Below are 17,451 nucleotides of genomic sequence, written 5' to 3'. Positions count from 1 at the left end.
ACACATACTGTGGACAGATGAATCCAAGTTTTCAAGGGAGGGAATTACCAACTTTTGTAATTTGCATTATTGGGCCCCAAAAGAAGAAAACCCAAAAATGAAGAAAGTCGTGTCCTTTCAAAGAAAATTCTCAGTAAACGTTTGAGCAAGCCTAATTGGTAATACCCTTATTGGTCCACATTATTTACCGGATAATTTAAATAGAGATAATAATCTAGATTTTTTATTAAATGATTTGCCGGAACTCTTGAACGGGGTTCCATATTTTCTCAATGAAGAACAAATGACGTTCCAACACGATGGGTGCCCAGCGCACTGGAGATTGCGAGAGTGCGGTCATCAGTGATCAGTGATCTGGGAGCACCTAGACAATGCATTTCCCAATACTTGGAATACACACACTTACAAGTGGGTTTTGTAAAACAGTTAACCACTAACAGCCTTTTACTAATGCGATGCATAATGGCCTACCTTGTTCGAACATTTATTGAAAAAACACAGAACCATATTAAATCTCAATCTATCTCAATATCTAATACAGTCCACTAAATCAAAAATTCTGACAACGACAATTATTTTGAATATTTGTATGAAAATATAATAATTTATGAATACTTCCCTATATCAGCTCTTTAATAGGCCACTGAAATAATTGAAAATATTATCGAAACAATTTCACCAACAAAATATACCACAAAAAAAAGTAGTAATCAAGTTAATAAAACAAAAAATTTAAACACAACACAAATATCGGAGCAGACAGTATCAAAAACTATAAATTATATTGTACGCCTATGATCAAAACCAGATTGAAATACGAAAAATTTACACCTGTTGTGAAATTCTCAAAATAGATAGAAGAAAAAAAGTATGGAAGCAAGACGCCATAATTAAATATTTGATTGCTGACCAATTAAAAAATCGTGTACATCGAATGCCGGTAAGGCCAACCCACTTTGACCCCAAAATTGCATCGTCTAGACCGTTGTTGCCACTTATTAGTGATTTGAAAACGAAATATTCCTTGTGTATTTTAATTAAACAAATCAATAGTCAATAGTCTATTGATAGTATAAAACTATGAAACTAACAATAATATCTATATATTTTTAGCGAAATTAGTCCTATTCGAAAGACATTTTAAGACTTTTTAATACAAAAATTCATAAATATTTAATAATAGATAACTAAATTCATAAATGAAGTTTGACAATCTCGCAAATGCTAGAGATTTATGTTTTCTGCATTCTTTAAATTCTTTCCGTCCACGTCTATTTGCTGGGCGAACTATAGTCGCCTAGACCCGAAGATGGCTCGAGGAGTGAGGACACCTTGCGACATCTCGTGGCACACATGGAGGTTTTGCGAATATTCCGGAACAATGGCTTACCTAATACAGAAAGAGCCCTCGCCGCTAGGAGGCCAGTTCAAGTATAAATATTGGCGTGTCATTTAAATTGAAATAAACACTTAGAAATACAGTATAAATAAATGTTTCTAGTGTTTAGTATGTACTACACAGAACACAAATATGTACTACGTGTGTAATAAATCAGTTGACTATTTTGTGTCTCGAGTGATTTAATTGTCTCCTAAACAGAAGTAAAAACGCTACAATTCGATTGGATTAACTTATGAGTGACAATATTCTACAACTTTCTATAGATCTTCAAAGAACAAGTATGACGCAACTCTTTGTTATTAGAAAAATTAACTACTTGTCAAAAGGTTTTTCGGATAATTTCGGCATCAAAGAACCCCTACTTCGAATGGCAAACTACTAAAATAAAGTACAATCAGAGACAACCTTCAAAATTTCAAAAACAAATTTCAAAAAATTTCAACCAACAAAAATGGTTGTCTCTGGTACAATATTTTTTTATAACTTTCGGTATAACTAAGAGAGTTGGAGCGTGGCGAACATAGTTTATGTAACATAACGAATAGCGAACACAGGTTAGAACACATAGTTTTCGCATATTCGGTGTGGCCGCGCCTTATTTTTACTGACAATCGCTTTTGTGTTTTGTTGGGACGACAGAATGACGGAAAGCACTAAGCAGCTGATAGCTGATTTGTATTTGTGATTTTCGCTATTAGTAATTATTTTTGGTTTGTGGAAGGCGTAATAGAAGTTTTGGGCCTCAGGCTGCAGTCCATTAGTATAATCCATCCTTATCCTTAATACAGTTTCAATATTAAACTATCAAAATGCCTCTGCTTAGCAAATTAAAACCCTTTCTCAACGGCCTAAGCTCCCTTCAAAAATCAGGTAAATCATGAACAATTATGTAACTGAAATATTTTTGGGAACAAAAATGTAAATTAAAAAACTAAAAATAAATTTTTTTTACTGTAGCCTTTTTACGCCAAATGTCGGAACATAGGATCTTTCCCATGGAACCCTCCAGATGGCAATGGACCAAGTTCAAGGATTTGACTCATTTCTATATAATGTTGGGCCTTATCCCTTGTGGGGCATTTGTTAGCTACATGAATCTTTTCCAAGGGCCAGCCACCTTATCAGAAATTCCTGAGGAATATACTCCTAAATATTATGAGTACATTAAGGTACTAATTTTTTATTTCAATATTTAATGTCTAGTCAATAGCTACATTTACAATGTGCAGATCATATATTTATAAATTTAGATTTTTTTTGTTTTCATAATGTCTCAAATTTTGATTTAGAGCAGATTATAAAAATATTCTCTTTTTGGATCAGGGTGAAAGGTAACAAAGATTAGTTTGACATTTTTTAGTGAGTAAAGTGAAATTAAGGAACACAGAAAAAAGGAATAAATTTTATGAGAATAACTAAATTACAATTTTTGTGAAAATATAAGGTCAGATAAGTATGTTAAGGTAATTCCTTATGGATTATGCACATAACTAACTATAAAAAGGCAAAATACAAATTGGTTGTACAAGTTCTCAACTTGCCTCAACCTCTCAAAAGCATTTAGCAAATAGAGCTGATAGGTGAGCAAATCAGTTTCTCTGATCACTAGCACATGACCCATGCTGTTGATTTTAAATACTCAATAAACTTCAAATTAATATTCCTAATACATAAAGTGACGGGGACAATTATTGCTAGTACCTTGTGAACGACTTATGCATCTTTTAGAGATATAAAGAGCAAACATGTTGTATAAAAAGATGATCCACATCATATATGTATATCCTCATTATACAGTAGTATTATGAGTATAGGAAAATATATTAATTACATCAGTATTGCACCTTGATTATTATATTATTGTATTCCTATTGATACTACTGAAGGGCTCAATACCACACCTCTTATACATAATGGTTTAAAGTTTGCAGCAGGTTTTCATGAAATGAAGACAACAATGCATATTTTGTTTGTGTTCAGATTTTTTGTGATTTCTGAAGTGAGTTTATCGAGAGCATAGGCAGATCTGTAAACCCAATCCAAGAATTGAATAAAAGATACTTTAATCAATCAATTTTTTTTAAATGTTTGCTAAATTTGTATACTAATAAAATTGCAAAATTAATAATAACTATGGGGCAATAGATTTTAAATTTGGTAATTAAACCTTTTTTATATATAGATTCTAATAAATTTGTTACAAGCTTCTTCTACATTATTTGCTTTCAAGATATCAGACCAATCTGTACTTTTTATTTCATACAGAAAGCTTTTGTAAGCACTTGTCATGCACATGCCATTTTAATTCAATTTTAATCCAGTGTTTCTCATGAAAATTAAAGTTTGAATGATGAAACATAATATGAGGATGGTCTGGGATTTCTGTGTCTAATACAAATGACTTTTGTATTGATTTTACTGTTCTGATCAACTTACATCAAAAAGTATTTGATGTATGTTTTGGTCTGTAACTCTTGTTGGGATCCCAACAAATTCTTGCAGGCCAGGAGTTAATAATATATCTATTTAGATAGATATCTATTTACATTTACTTTATCTCTTTTTTTATGTGATATAAATTTATATTCATATAACCAGTAAATGTTTCCCAGTCTTGATTTAAATTTTCTGCAAAAAAGTTTTCCATGTCAAGGGGTTGTTTATATACTGCATTGACTCCAAAGAAAGCATTGTCAATTGAAAAAGTATACCTGCTTATAGTTACTCGGCTTATCTTGTTGTAAATATATTATATTCAGGAATATTGTAAAAATCCATCCTTGCTATATTAAAGGTTTCTGAAAAAATTGAAATATATAAATGAATGAAGAATACTAATAAATTTTGGTACTAAATTAACATTGTCTATTAACTCACGAAAATCTATTAATTATTGCCAATGGTTCCTGTGTTTCTAGTATGATTTGTTCAGGAACTTCTAATTCATTTTGACCCAACATTGTATAATTGAATATATTACTGATTAAAGTTTACAATGAAACTACACCAAAAATAATTTATCTATAATTAAGTTGATCAGGTACAACAACTGCCCCTGAAATATACAAGAGTGCTAAATTAAATTCAATGAATTAACTCCACCCACCATTCTTCTTGCCACTTGTATGATATCTCTCACACTAAACATATATCTAACACTCAATTCAGTTGTCTCTAGACTACACATCTTTTTCTGTGCAGATAGGAAAGTAAATCTCATTAATGCTTCTCATGTTCGCGGGGGTACTGCTTAAACTATCAACTTGCTTGAAACTTTTAATGTCTGTACTTATCAAAAATAACTTGTAAAGCCCCACTCAATTCTCTTGGGGCCCAAGAGAATATACATTTATAAAATCCCAGTTAATATTGGTTACCACATCAAAGAAATTAGAAATCCCCTGTGAAGAGTTGGCTTTTTTAATTAATTTTGATGTTGTGTTGTGTGATTACCAACATTTCAACTGAACTAACAATTCACATCATTAACCAACAACGAACGACGCGCAAATACGCATGTAGTTTGAGCTCTGTTAATTTCCTAATTTTTCTATAGTTAACTGTGACCAATATTTTACTAACAATGGATGGAATCTCTATTGTTCTCTCTTGGGTACCACATTTAGGAATTTGGATCATTTTTACGTTTTAGTATATAGACTGAATAAGGCATTTATTTATTGTTTGTTTGGATGTGTTGACATTGATATTTACATTTTATTTTTTGTGTTTTAGCATATATATGTTTTATTATTTGTATATATTAGGATATTAAGACTTAGTAATTAGGACAAAATTGTGTAATCTAGAACCTTTTTACATTCAAGTAAGTTTTTTTTTAATATTTGATTTAAGCTTTCTATGAGGATGGATAAATCTAAATTTAGATGTGTGCAACCAAGCACTATGCTTATTACATTTATATTAGTTGTTACAACCTTTTTCATCAGAGCTGTCTTAACAGAGATTTTAAATTACATATAAAGTTGGGAGAGCAAAAAGTACTGTGTTCCCAAGATTGTAAGATTGTATAACACTAAAGAATAGCTGTGATAATAGGCTGAGCATCTGCTTGAGTGAGCTGGAAAATCTTAAACAGTTTAACCATGCTTTAAAGGCTGAATTGGAACTAAAGAATACGAAAAGGTAATAGAGGAAAAAAAAACACCAATATTATTATTAAGTTCACAAATAGTTGAACTTAATAATAATATCGAGCAACCTAAGCAGGAAATCACTAAAATTGAATCTGTAAGTCAAAAACAACGGCACATGACAGAGGCTTTTGAAGCAGATATTATCTTCGAATATTATCTAGAGAAAAAGCTAATTGAGTTTTTGGAGAAAAAACCAGGGAAATAACTGCTCTTCAACAGAAACTGGTCAATTTTGAGCTTGAGCGATCTTTACTGGAGAATGAGATTGCTAATCGATTGGGAACAATAAAAAGTCTTTGGAAAGAAATAGATGACCTATCTGACATAAATAGAACGATAGTGTCCACAATTTATGTTCTAGAAACAGATAACAAGTCCTCTATTAATTCTATTAAAGAAATTAGTAAATATCAAGAACAGATTTCCAAGTTTATCACTGAAACTACACCCAAGTCTACAGTCTCAATATGCTCACAATCTTGTATGTTATGCAAAACCACCTCCACCTCTACCCAAACAGTAACTTGTCATTCCGATTCTGTCAGCCAGCCAGAACTTGACCAGTCATTTAGCCCACATACCACCTTCACCTCAGAGGCTCTCAATTTAAACTCTAATTTACAACATCAATTACATGAGCTTGAGGAACTAAGAAAAAATTTAATGGTCTTTATAGAAAGACTTACAGCAGATAATAACTGTTATGTTAAGGTGGTTAGCCTGCTTAAGAGTGAAATTCAATTGCTATTGGGCAAGCAGAATCTGAGCACCGGACCATGCCTCCAGGATTAACTCATTACTGTTACTTCTAGCTCTAGAAACATAACTGGACAATGCCTTTCCACAGCCAGATCAACAACCATTCACTGTGGAGGGCAAACTGAGGGTCATGTAGACTTCAGAATGGAGGAAGAGCAACTGAAAACAAAAAATTCGCCTTGTATATTGAGATACGAGTGCCGAGGGTTTTTCTACTAAAAACTTCTGGCCTTAACTCATTGTATGTCTACATTTCAACATTTATGTGAGCAGGTATTCCCTTCAGTTGTTAACTTGTCATCTGTAGATAATTTTATTTTATGCTTAGATTTAAATGTTACATTGCCTACTTATACCGAGATTAGATTTAACAATAAGAATAAGTACTCTAAAATAATTAGTTTTATAAGTTTTTTGTATTAAACTCAAGATTATCTGTTAGAATTATTGTGAATGAGTTTAGGAAACATGGATTTTGTCACACTGTAGTCTCAACATGTCAGCTTTTATCTCTTTATGTGACGATGTCTTTCATTAACATACACAAAATCAAACTAAGGTCTATAAATTATTATGCATTAATCCAATTATGTCTGATAGCGCCATAGTAATGGACTCTCCTGAAAAAACTTCAAAAGATTTAAATAAAAAAAAAATTATTTACAGAAGCTAATAGAAATTCCACCATAGCTCTTTTAAACATTCAGTCGTACAACCCAAAATTGACCAACTATTTCTTGAATTACTTAATTATCCTGGTATTGTGACTTTAGTTGAGCATTGGTTATGACCCCTTGAACCTTTGTATATGACAAATTATGTAGTAGTAGCTAGATTAAATAGACTAAGTAGAATTCATGGTGGTATTTTAATTATGGTGGAAAAATCTTTACATAATAGACTTGAGGAAGAGTGAAAAAATTGACAGCTTTAATATTTTGTTACAGGACAAAGTATTTGAATTTTCTGTTGTGTTTTCTGAAATAATTAAGTTTATGTAATTTGTATTTATAGGTCACCACCCACAAATGTTAGAGATTTTTTAGAGAGTCTAGAAGTTTTGTTGAGTCAGTTCTCAGTTAATTCAACAATATTATTAACAGGAGACTTCAATATCGATTATTCAAATAAGTTAGATCCCAATGTGCAATCATTAACTAATTTGTTAAATTCTTTTAATTTGTTTATGCATGTTGATGAGCTTACTATATTCTCTGCCTTTTCTTGTTTGGTTCTAGAATATGTATGTACGTCTTTTGATACTGAAGGTAAGAAATGCAATAAATGCTGGATAATCAGATCATGAGGCTGTTGTTGCATCATTGCCACTTAAATATTATGGTCAAGGTAAACTTCAGAAAAGGATGGGTTGTATATTTTCCAAAAGAAATTTTGAAAGATTTAGTTTAATTTGTATGGAGACCCATTGGGAAAATGCCCTAAGCTTTGATTGTCCACCTAAGGGATTCCACAATACTCCTGCCAAATATAATTACTATCAACAGAGTATTTTAAATTAAAAAAAACCTAAGGAGAATAGTCAATAAATTAAAAGGCAAAACAAACTCATCATCTCAAACTTTAATCCTTGATGCTAGCCAGATAAATGAGTTCTACTGCAATATTGGACATAACATGAATTATGATGCTTGCACTAATCATGTGGATTTTCGGGAATACTTGAATCATTTGTCTGTTTCGGATGCTTTCTTTTTTGCTCCGGTTTCATCATTAGAAATTTAGGAATTATTTGGATAAATTAAAAATAAAAATTCTTCTGGATATGATGATGATATCTCATTGAGAGTGCTGTTAGCTCTACCAGACACAGTTTTGGAGGTTTTGGTCGAAGCTAATAATTCTTCATTTTTAACAGGTACTTTCCCTTCTTGTTTAAAAAAAAGCTTGTGTTATCTCTCTATACAAAGGTAGAGATGCAAATAATCCTCCAAGCGTTCGACCAATATCTCTTCTACCAACTTTGTCAAAAATTGTGGAAAAACTTATTAATTGAAAATTATTAAAAATAGGGTCCTTTCATTTTTAAATATGCACAACCTTATCAGTGTACAGCAGTTTGGCTTTCAGGCATCCCTAAGCATGACTGATGCTATTTTCAATTTTTTGGAAAAGTTATATCTTGAACTAAACAATGGTGATTGTGCTGCCGCAGTTTTCTATGACTTGTCTAAAGCCTTTGACTGCGTCAGCCACATTGTACTGATGTCTTTTTAAGTAATAATATAGTATTGTCTGCCAATGTGTGCAAATTTCTTGGGTTATATAGTGGAACTGGATTAAAATTTAAAAATCATATAAGCACATTATGTAATAAAATTTCCTCTGGCTGTTATGCTCTTCGTGTCATTGTGAATAATTTAAACAGCTCATTGGCTAGAGCTTCATATTTTTCTTTAGTTGAATCCCATCTTCGTTATGGTATTTGTTTTTGGGGATCATGTTCTAAGTATGTCTTTAATATAAGGTATTTATATTGCAAAAGAGAATAATATAGGTTATAATACCTGGCATACCTCTTATATCAGATTGCCAATCCCATGATCTGAACAAGTAAAAAAATCAGTGGTGTACAATGGAAAGAAAATGTTCAATAATCTACCCTTACCCATACACCAAAGTATCAACAGCTTGGAATTTAGGCGCTATACCAAAGCTTTTTTGTTAAAAAAAGGGCTACTATAGCCTCACAGAATATTTTAATATAGGGTCTACCAATAAGAATGATATAAGTTTAAATTGCTAAAAAATAAAAACGAATTGGTTAATTTCTATGATTGATGTTTCATGTTGTAGTATATTATGTAACATTATGTTTTAAACAAAATATCATTAAGATGTCCACCTCGGCTACGGCGGCAGACGTTTAGACGATGAACCCAATTTTCAATCACTTTTTTTAACAAGTTGGGCTGAATTTCGCGAATAACCCTAGTTATGTTAACTTTCAACTCCTTGATGGTTTGAGGATTGTTAGAATACACCTTCGACTTCACATATCCCCAAAGAAAAAAGTCCAGGGGAGTAAGATCACAGGACCTTGGTGGCCACTTGATATTGCCATGTCGCGAAATTATTCGATCTTCAAAACGCTCTCTTAATAAATTAATTGTGGCTCGGGCGGTGTGTGATGTTGCTCCGTCCTGTTGAAACCAATTCTGTCAATTTGAGCGACCAAGATTCATTAATAGAATCAGAGAGAGCATCCAAGGCTCTGTCAGGTACGTGTAGAAGAACCTCCGTCGAAATTTCGTCCACTAGACCTCTTATTTTTAATCTGAGAAATTACGTTCTTAATTTCATCTATGTTCGTCTCAAAAAAGGAAAATGAGTCTCTGTATGAACCATTTCGAAGATATGATATTGGGTCTCTCAGAAATGCTAAATTTTTGGTAAGATTGGAAGCGATACTACAATAAAATGTATTCAATTGATCAGGATCTATGTCAATGCTGCCACTAGCAGCTGTATTACGAAACTAATTAATTATCGCCCATCATTCTTTATGTTTATTTTTAGCACTAAAAGTCTTATTTCTATAATAGTTGTCCTTAGCAGGTAATTCTTAAGGGGCTCTGGGAATGTTTTGATTATTCTTTAGGAAGCTTGCAAGCGTCGGTATACATTTAGTCTTTTAGTTTCAATATTACAGCAACCATAAATTTCAGTTTACTTCTCCTGTTTACGTTGACAGATTTTAACAGGTAAATTTTTTATTCTTCTGGACCAAATTTCGTTTTTTGTTTTAGTTTATTTTGTTTTAGATTTCTTTATTCTTTTTATATTTTTTTGCAAAAAATAGCCAGTCTTATTACTAAATCAAACGAACTTATCTGTAATGAAGTTCGATTGTAATCATATGAAGTCCTCGTGAAGTAAATAAGATAACAACATAGTCTCTCTGCTCATACCATACACCACGAATTTTAAAGTAAACAATCCACCCGCTCCGGTAACAACGTAGATGTTTAAACATATTTAATTGTGCAACTGTAGACTAAAAAATAAAAAACCTTTAAAACAAAGATATTAAAATACAAAACTTTAAATTTATGTTTGTGACATACATCTATAGTAGTAATCTATAAGAATTATTTTATGAAGACAATATTAAACACTTAGTAATAACAAAATAACAATGATATTGTTATATTTCTAAACATTAGAATACAAATTGATTTATTTCATTATTTTCAAAAAATGGTCTTGCATCAGCATTACAACAGTTACTTTGGAAAAATTAGCAAAGGTGTTCGAATTCCAGCTGGCACCTAATTCAGTAATATTTATACATCTTTTCAGTAATATTAATACATCTTTACGATCTAGGTGATGATGTACCTATGTGTTGTCTGAAATTCACATTTGGCAGTATCAATATCAGCCTACTTTACACAAAACATCGGATTCAACCTAAAATTGTTTGTGTTGTGACATAGAGATTTTCATACAGAGTTTGTAGTTTATATATTCTTATCTTCTTTCTTAAAATGGCCACCAAAGATTTGGCTGTATTTTACCTGGACCAAAAGTTTTACGACTTTGAATAATTATTTTAAAGATTCAAGGTCTTCAATCATAAAAGGGAACAAACCAAGATTTCTCTGAGCAGAGGCAAGACCTAATAACATGCGGATTTATAAGAAACCTGCTCTAATATACTGATGCGGTAACCAATGTTTGCAAATAATTCAACGTGATCACATGATCCCTTCCAAGAATGAGAGTCGTAAGAACTAAACCTTTAGCAACTTTAAAAAGTTGTTTTTTCATTCTAAGGTATGCTGCTAATAAAAGCTTACAAATCTGAGCTAGAATCGACCTATAGAAATTAAGGAAATCATATGGTGCTCCATTATTCTATTCTTGGAAATAATAAAATGTTTCTTAATCTCTTTGATCTCTGTTTGAAGATCTCCCAGTCAAATTATCAAACTCTTAAAGAGCGCGGACTTGATTGGGGAAATAGAAACACCTGAGCAGTGAGGCACAATAGACATAGGGTCGCAGTGGAGGGACACAATTAAGGTGCTCCACCCACAATAAACCTTATAATCTAATAACCTATTTTATTCTTGGTGCAGAAACTCTAAATTGGTTGAAGATGATGCAGAAAAGCAGTCTTTCTGCACTGAACAGCGAAACTGATTCCAAAGCTTTAAACCAGAATTATACCGATTGATAGAAAATGTTGTAACCCGTTGTTTCCCGGGGCACCTCTTTTACTCCGGGCCACGCTCAATAATTCTCTTTTACCAACAACATTGTGACTGAGTGAATGTTTTAATTAATATAAAAAGGAAGCATAATTCTGTTATACTAAATATCACCCATTCCACTTAGAGATGCTTGTGGTGTTATTAATTCGCAAGAAAATACAACTTTAGTGAGAAGATTGGCAAAGCATTTTAAACTAAAAAAAGCTTTTCTCAATTATAAATTATTTATCCAACGATCCCCTTCTTCTAACTATCAAAACCCATGAGATTTGCCATTATTATAAACAAAAATCTAATTGGAAAAAAATAATAGCAAAAAAAAAAGCAAATCAAGCTATATTTTATGTATGACTAGCATCAGAGATTACTATGTAAAAGGGAATTTCCGTTAGATTGTTTTAAAACTTCAAGTGTTTTTCTAGTAACTAGACAAATACCCAAAAGCTGGGCATACATAAACTAATTATGTGTTTTACAATGTTTAATCCTTAAAAGGAATTGAACAGATTTTAGAATTTGAGTTTTTTTTTTCTTGTAAAGAAATGAAGAATTTCTTGAGTCCCCTTTCTATATTGGCAAATCACCCGACAATTTAGCAGGAGCTCTGCTGGAACGACTAAGAGGGAATTGAATTTTGTCGAATATGTGTGGGTTAAGTATGCATTAAAAACCAAACCAGACATCTTATATCCTGTCATTTCAAGGATGTTCCAAAACCACCATTTATCTGCAGACACATTTGCTCACAGTCTCTTTCAATTCTTTGCGGAAATCCAATACAAATTTCTGCTCTTCTTCATGAAAGGGAGTATAATATTTATTATCCGATAAGAATCTACGAAAAGATCATCAAATTTTTTTGAGTAAGGAGGGCATTTTATAGATGCTCGTGGATATAAATCCTCTCATAATATTAAAGCATTAATAATTTAGGGTTAGTATTTGGTGGTTGTAAATCTGAAGTATGCCATAATATATCAGAAAACCGACAACAAAATTTGCAAAATTATACCGTAATAATTCACAAAATTTCAAGATCCTTATCAATCATTTGCATAAATGATTTTTAAGTAAGGAGGGGCATTTAATGGCTGTAGATCTAAAATATGCCATAATATTTTAGAAAACTTTATATTTATAACATTTTTATATGCCTTTCTTATTACTCCTTTGTAAAATATATCCTAATATTTTGAAACAATAGTTTTCTAAGCAATTACATTAGAGAACGAAAATTACTCTATAATATTAGTCTATGTAAAATATGCTATAAGATTTTAGAAAATTCGCGACAATTTTGGTAAAGTATACCATAATAGTATCCATAATTTAAATATGACCCGATCTTAATCCCGACCCCTTTTTCAACTTATCACTTAAAAGTTACCAAAATTAAACACATAACAAAGACAATTAATTTCTGAATCACATTGACAAAAGAACTACACAGGATGGGATTTTTCCAGGATATTAGAAGCACTTCAATACTTAAAATACTTGAAACTCACAACATCTTGAAAACATATATGCTAAGTGCCCTAAAAAAGGGATAATATCCTAGGCCGAAACATTTGCGATAAAGGAAAGAAAGTTTTGAAGATCTTGGATTTTAATTGACTTTTTCTAAAAAATCTATTGTAACCTATTTCTATGTAAACATGCTGCAATATTTAAAAAACTTATTATCAATAATTTTTTAAATTATTAACCATAAATGTTGAGATAATATTTTAGAAAAAACAATAAATGTAAAATATATCATATTAATTTCCAATTATTCAATATGTTGCTTTCATCTTTCTTAAGTATATTATTTTGATTTTTTGAGAACCATTTTTTCTACTAATTAATAAGAAAATGGAAAATATTAATTCTATGTAAAATATGTTATATATAATATTTTACAAAAGTCATCAATATCATAATTAGTAATCAATAAATAAATAAATTTACCTGCCATTGACGACAACCCCGGTTGCACATCGGCAACATTGGCCGTACGCAAACCACACCGTCATCATCCCTTGTTAAAACAAAATTCAGTTGTTCCTATGTTGACCTTGAAATAGAATATGTGCGAAATCGAGATTAGGAACGCAGCCCTTCACTACTCGAATGCAATTTTTTATACATTTATTTTTTAATTAATAAGATCTTGTACTGAATATAGTCATCACTATCAGGGTCTACACTAGGATAATGTGTCTTTTGATTGCTTAATATGACTTACCCTAACTATAGTTGTTGTCAATTTTTGACCCTAACTGCACAAGTCCTATCAAAGGCAAAGAGGTGAAATCTGGAGCCTGCAATTGTGACTGTCGCTTGAAAGTCTGGGAGTGGGTCCGCTGTGCAGCTTAGACAGATAACATTTTTATTTGCAATAGTACTCTTTTACCCACATTTCATAGCCACATATCTTATTTCATTTTACTGTAAGTATTTGTTAATAAAATATGCATATATATTTTCTAATTTTTTTAAATGTGGTATTGATAATTAGAATTGCGTCGTTTTATTTATTCATTTTCAATTATTGATTAATTGATAGTTTAAATGCTTTTTTTAGTTACTGTTAATTTACTATAATGAATTTTGGTACCTATATTTGTGAAGAACTCGTTGTAAATTAAGACGGGGCTGCCTACGTACCGACTACAGGTTACATTACTAGGTATTTTAGGGTTTAAACTTTAAATAATGTATTAAATTTATTTTAGTTAGTATAAATCCGTATTCAAGTGAGCTGTTAAAACTTTTTACATTTATTAGCCAACCCCTTAAACTGTCTAGTTTTACTAAAATGTAATTTAATTATAATCTTGATTTGGAAAGAAAAAATATTAACCTTTTTGATAATCACTATTTGTTTGCTTGAAAGATTCAATATGAAAAACTGTTGAAAATTGTTTTCAGATTTGATTTTTTTCGTGACGGACTTTACATATTATTTTGTTTTACTCACCTGATGTAATAAATTAAATGGGTAATTTTGAAAATCATAAACTTCGGTAGCGCTTCAACAATGTTTGTATATTTAGAAACAGATAACAGTATATTTTTGGTATAAACTTTCCCGAGGGTTTAGAGGGAAGAAAACAAAATCCACATCAATTTGAGCCAGCGGTATTGTGAGGACTCTTGGTCGTCAAAGGAAGAAAGGTACTGATATTCTTTCGGGCATTTCTATTTTTTTACGATTCTCTCTGGTCGCTGTATCTAAGTTGGCAGCCTGGTAACTCCTGGTGCATTTTTGGGTTTTGATATTTGATATGTGTCTGGTTAGTAGGTAATTGGATTTTTTTTAGGTTTAAACCCTATTAGGCTTATGTGACACTTTAAGCCTATTACCATTTTTTTGGTTTTATGTTAAATTTATGGCTATTAAAATAAATAAGACTTTAGTTATTTAGTAGTAAATCCTTAAGAGAAAATCTGGAAATAGCAAACATCATACTGTCAGTAATCTTGAAATTGTGTGATTGGGGCCTGTTTTTAATGATTCTGACTGAAGCTTCTGTAATTCTGCTACAAGTTTATTGATTGTAGATTGCTCAAAATCAATAAGTTTATCTAGTTTAATGATGCCACTCATAAGATCAGCAATAGACAATGGCATTTTTCTCGGGCATTGGTAGAACATCATTATCTATCTCCGGGGATGTTCTGGAACAGGCTCTCAATTGCCCCCAATTAAGTCGGCACTATTGGTATCTTTGTTAATATTTAAGATACGCGATCGAGAAAATTAGCAAACCTTAAAGGATTTTTTCTGCCGATTAAAATGGTGAAAGGAGTAAAAAAATTGAACATCGTATTTTTAAGAATATGTGATAAATGTTTTTTTTTGGTGAATAAAATCCCCTGTATATTTTTACATTTTTACATAAATTTTTACTAAAAATATCAAAGTTATAGTGATATTAATAATTTTTCCAAATTTAGGCTTTGAACATTATTAGTTATCTCGTTTTCTGAGTAGATAAATTGTGATTAAGAACTTGACCTACACGGCCAACTAGTGATTCGGATTTAATGCTTCATACCTTTTTAATTTATTTATTTATTAGCGGAAATCTCCAATTTTACAAAAATGAAATAACAGTATCAAATCAAAATACTCTACAATCAAATACTCCTACTCATAAATCAATAAGTTCATATATTCAACCCTAAACTGAACGAAAGGCTAATTAATGTTTGCTTTAAAGAAAATAAATTTCCAATATTTAAGAACATACTATATCAGAAGCCCCATAAAATTAAATAATTAAGTATACTCAATGGTTGCTTCAAAATAATCTCAAGATAAATTTGGACAAAACTAAATACATATTGAATGAAAAAACATGTTATAATATAATTTAAAAGAAAAAAAAATATATCAAATTAACTTAATTGATTTAACAGTACAAAACGTCTTATACTGGATGAAAATCTAGATTAGTATACGTATTATATTATATTATATTATAATATATTGAAGGTATAAAAATTATACATTTTAGGGAGCCTTTTACAATGTATCAGCTAAGTAGCAAATTTATAATTCTTACATCTTGTCAGTACTAAAATGCCTTATCCCAGTGTGGGCCACCAGTTATAAAATTAATATCCAAAAAGTTAAGTCCTACAAAATAAAGTACTTAAAAAAATTACTACCTCATGCACACCAATGATATTTATAAAATATTAAAAATTAATCTTACTGATTATGTTCGTGAGTTGTAGCAGGCAAAATTAATTTTTAACATTGTTATAAGTTACAAAAGTCAATTCCTACCCTTGTACATATATTCAAATAACATACGCGGATATCAGTTAAGGAGTAATAATATTAGGCTAAATAGTGTAAGAGTCAATATAGAAATCCGATTGATGAAGCTTGAAAACTATTTAACAATCGACAGATTGTGTATATGGATATATTAAAAGAAATTTCTTATTACCAGTTTATTAGGAAACTTAAGCTTAGTTTTAGTCAATATTATTACTGGACTAGCTCTTAATATTTTAGCCACACTCGATGTTTACAGACAGTTATAAATGAAACTGTGGTACCAATTGTGCATTGTTTAGTAGTTCATTTAGTTACGCCTCAATTTTGTAACTGATTGCTTGAAAAAATGTTGCTTTCAAATTTAAAAAAAAAAAGATTCCATGAAAATTTTACTAATTTAATTTTGTCAATGTAAATATGTGAGTATATAATACAAACTTATGAGTTTCAATAATAATAATATGTAATTTTTCGGCATCCCACTTATCAATTAGTCATTTATCATGATTCTGATTGGCTGGTGAAAAATAAAACGAAATTGGTATAGTACTTTTTTTTGGAGATATACATTATTAAGATAATTATAATATTTATTCGTTATTAACATTTAGAATAAAATATTATTTCTTATTTATGAAAAAACAGACAAATTGACTTATTACTGCAACTTATTTGTAGAGCCCAGTAACGAGATTTTTGGCAAAATACGTATTCACTAACCCACAACAGGATTATGAGAAATTTCTATCCTACCTATTTATTGAACATGAGAAATCGAGAATAAGGTAAGTCTATGCATTTGTTATGAAGTTTATTAGTGTTATAACTTTTTTGTAGTACATTCGGATTATGTAATAATTAATAATATTTGTAGGGAACTTGAATCCAAAATCCTGGCTAAAATGTCGGAAGACAATGATTACCAAGCTTATTATTTTAGACCAGTCGCAACAAAATACTACAGGATTTCTAAGGAAGGTTATGACATGATTAAAGATTTACAGGATCCTGTTCCCAAGGAATATTAAATGTTGCAATAATTTGTAGTATATAAATTCTAGAGCTAATTTTTCTCGTTATAATAAAATTACGTGCTAAATTTCAGAAAAACGAAAA

At 30.8% G+C, this 17,451-nt stretch overlaps 1 protein-coding gene across 1 annotated transcript; it reads left to right on the top strand.

The window, feature by feature from the left end:
• The first annotated feature begins 2,031 nt into the window (after positions 1–2,031).
• On the top strand, positions 2,032–17,451 carry LOC126743046 (NADH dehydrogenase [ubiquinone] 1 beta subcomplex subunit 5, mitochondrial). The gene is made up of 4 exons (XM_050449977.1): positions 2,032–2,272; positions 2,360–2,571; positions 17,014–17,120; positions 17,210–17,451. Exons 1-4 carry the CDS (start codon positions 2,212–2,214, stop codon positions 17,361–17,363), a joined length of 534 nt encoding a protein of 177 aa, XP_050305934.1. The 5' UTR covers positions 2,032–2,211; the 3' UTR covers positions 17,364–17,451.

This window comes from Anthonomus grandis, chromosome 12 (assembly GCF_022605725.1).
Source record: "Anthonomus grandis grandis chromosome 12, icAntGran1.3, whole genome shotgun sequence".
NCBI classification, from domain to species: Eukaryota; Metazoa; Arthropoda; class Insecta; order Coleoptera; family Curculionidae; genus Anthonomus; species Anthonomus grandis.
Note: the sequence above shows the minus strand (reverse complement) of the source record. Positions and strands in the feature narration are given on the sequence as shown.

Excerpts from the sequence above, each read along its gene's own strand:
- LOC126743046 (XM_050449977.1), top strand. The coding sequence starts at position 2,212 with ATGCCTCTGCTTAGCAAATTAAAACCCTTTCTCAACGGCCTAAGCTCC. Across the intron at positions 2,273-2,359 it reads AAGCTCCCTTCAAAAATCAG|CCTTTTTACGCCAAATGTCG; the intron begins GTAAATCATGAA and ends TTTTTACTGTAG. Across the intron at positions 17,121-17,209 it reads CATGAGAAATCGAGAATAAG|GGAACTTGAATCCAAAATCC; the intron begins GTAAGTCTATGC and ends TAATATTTGTAG.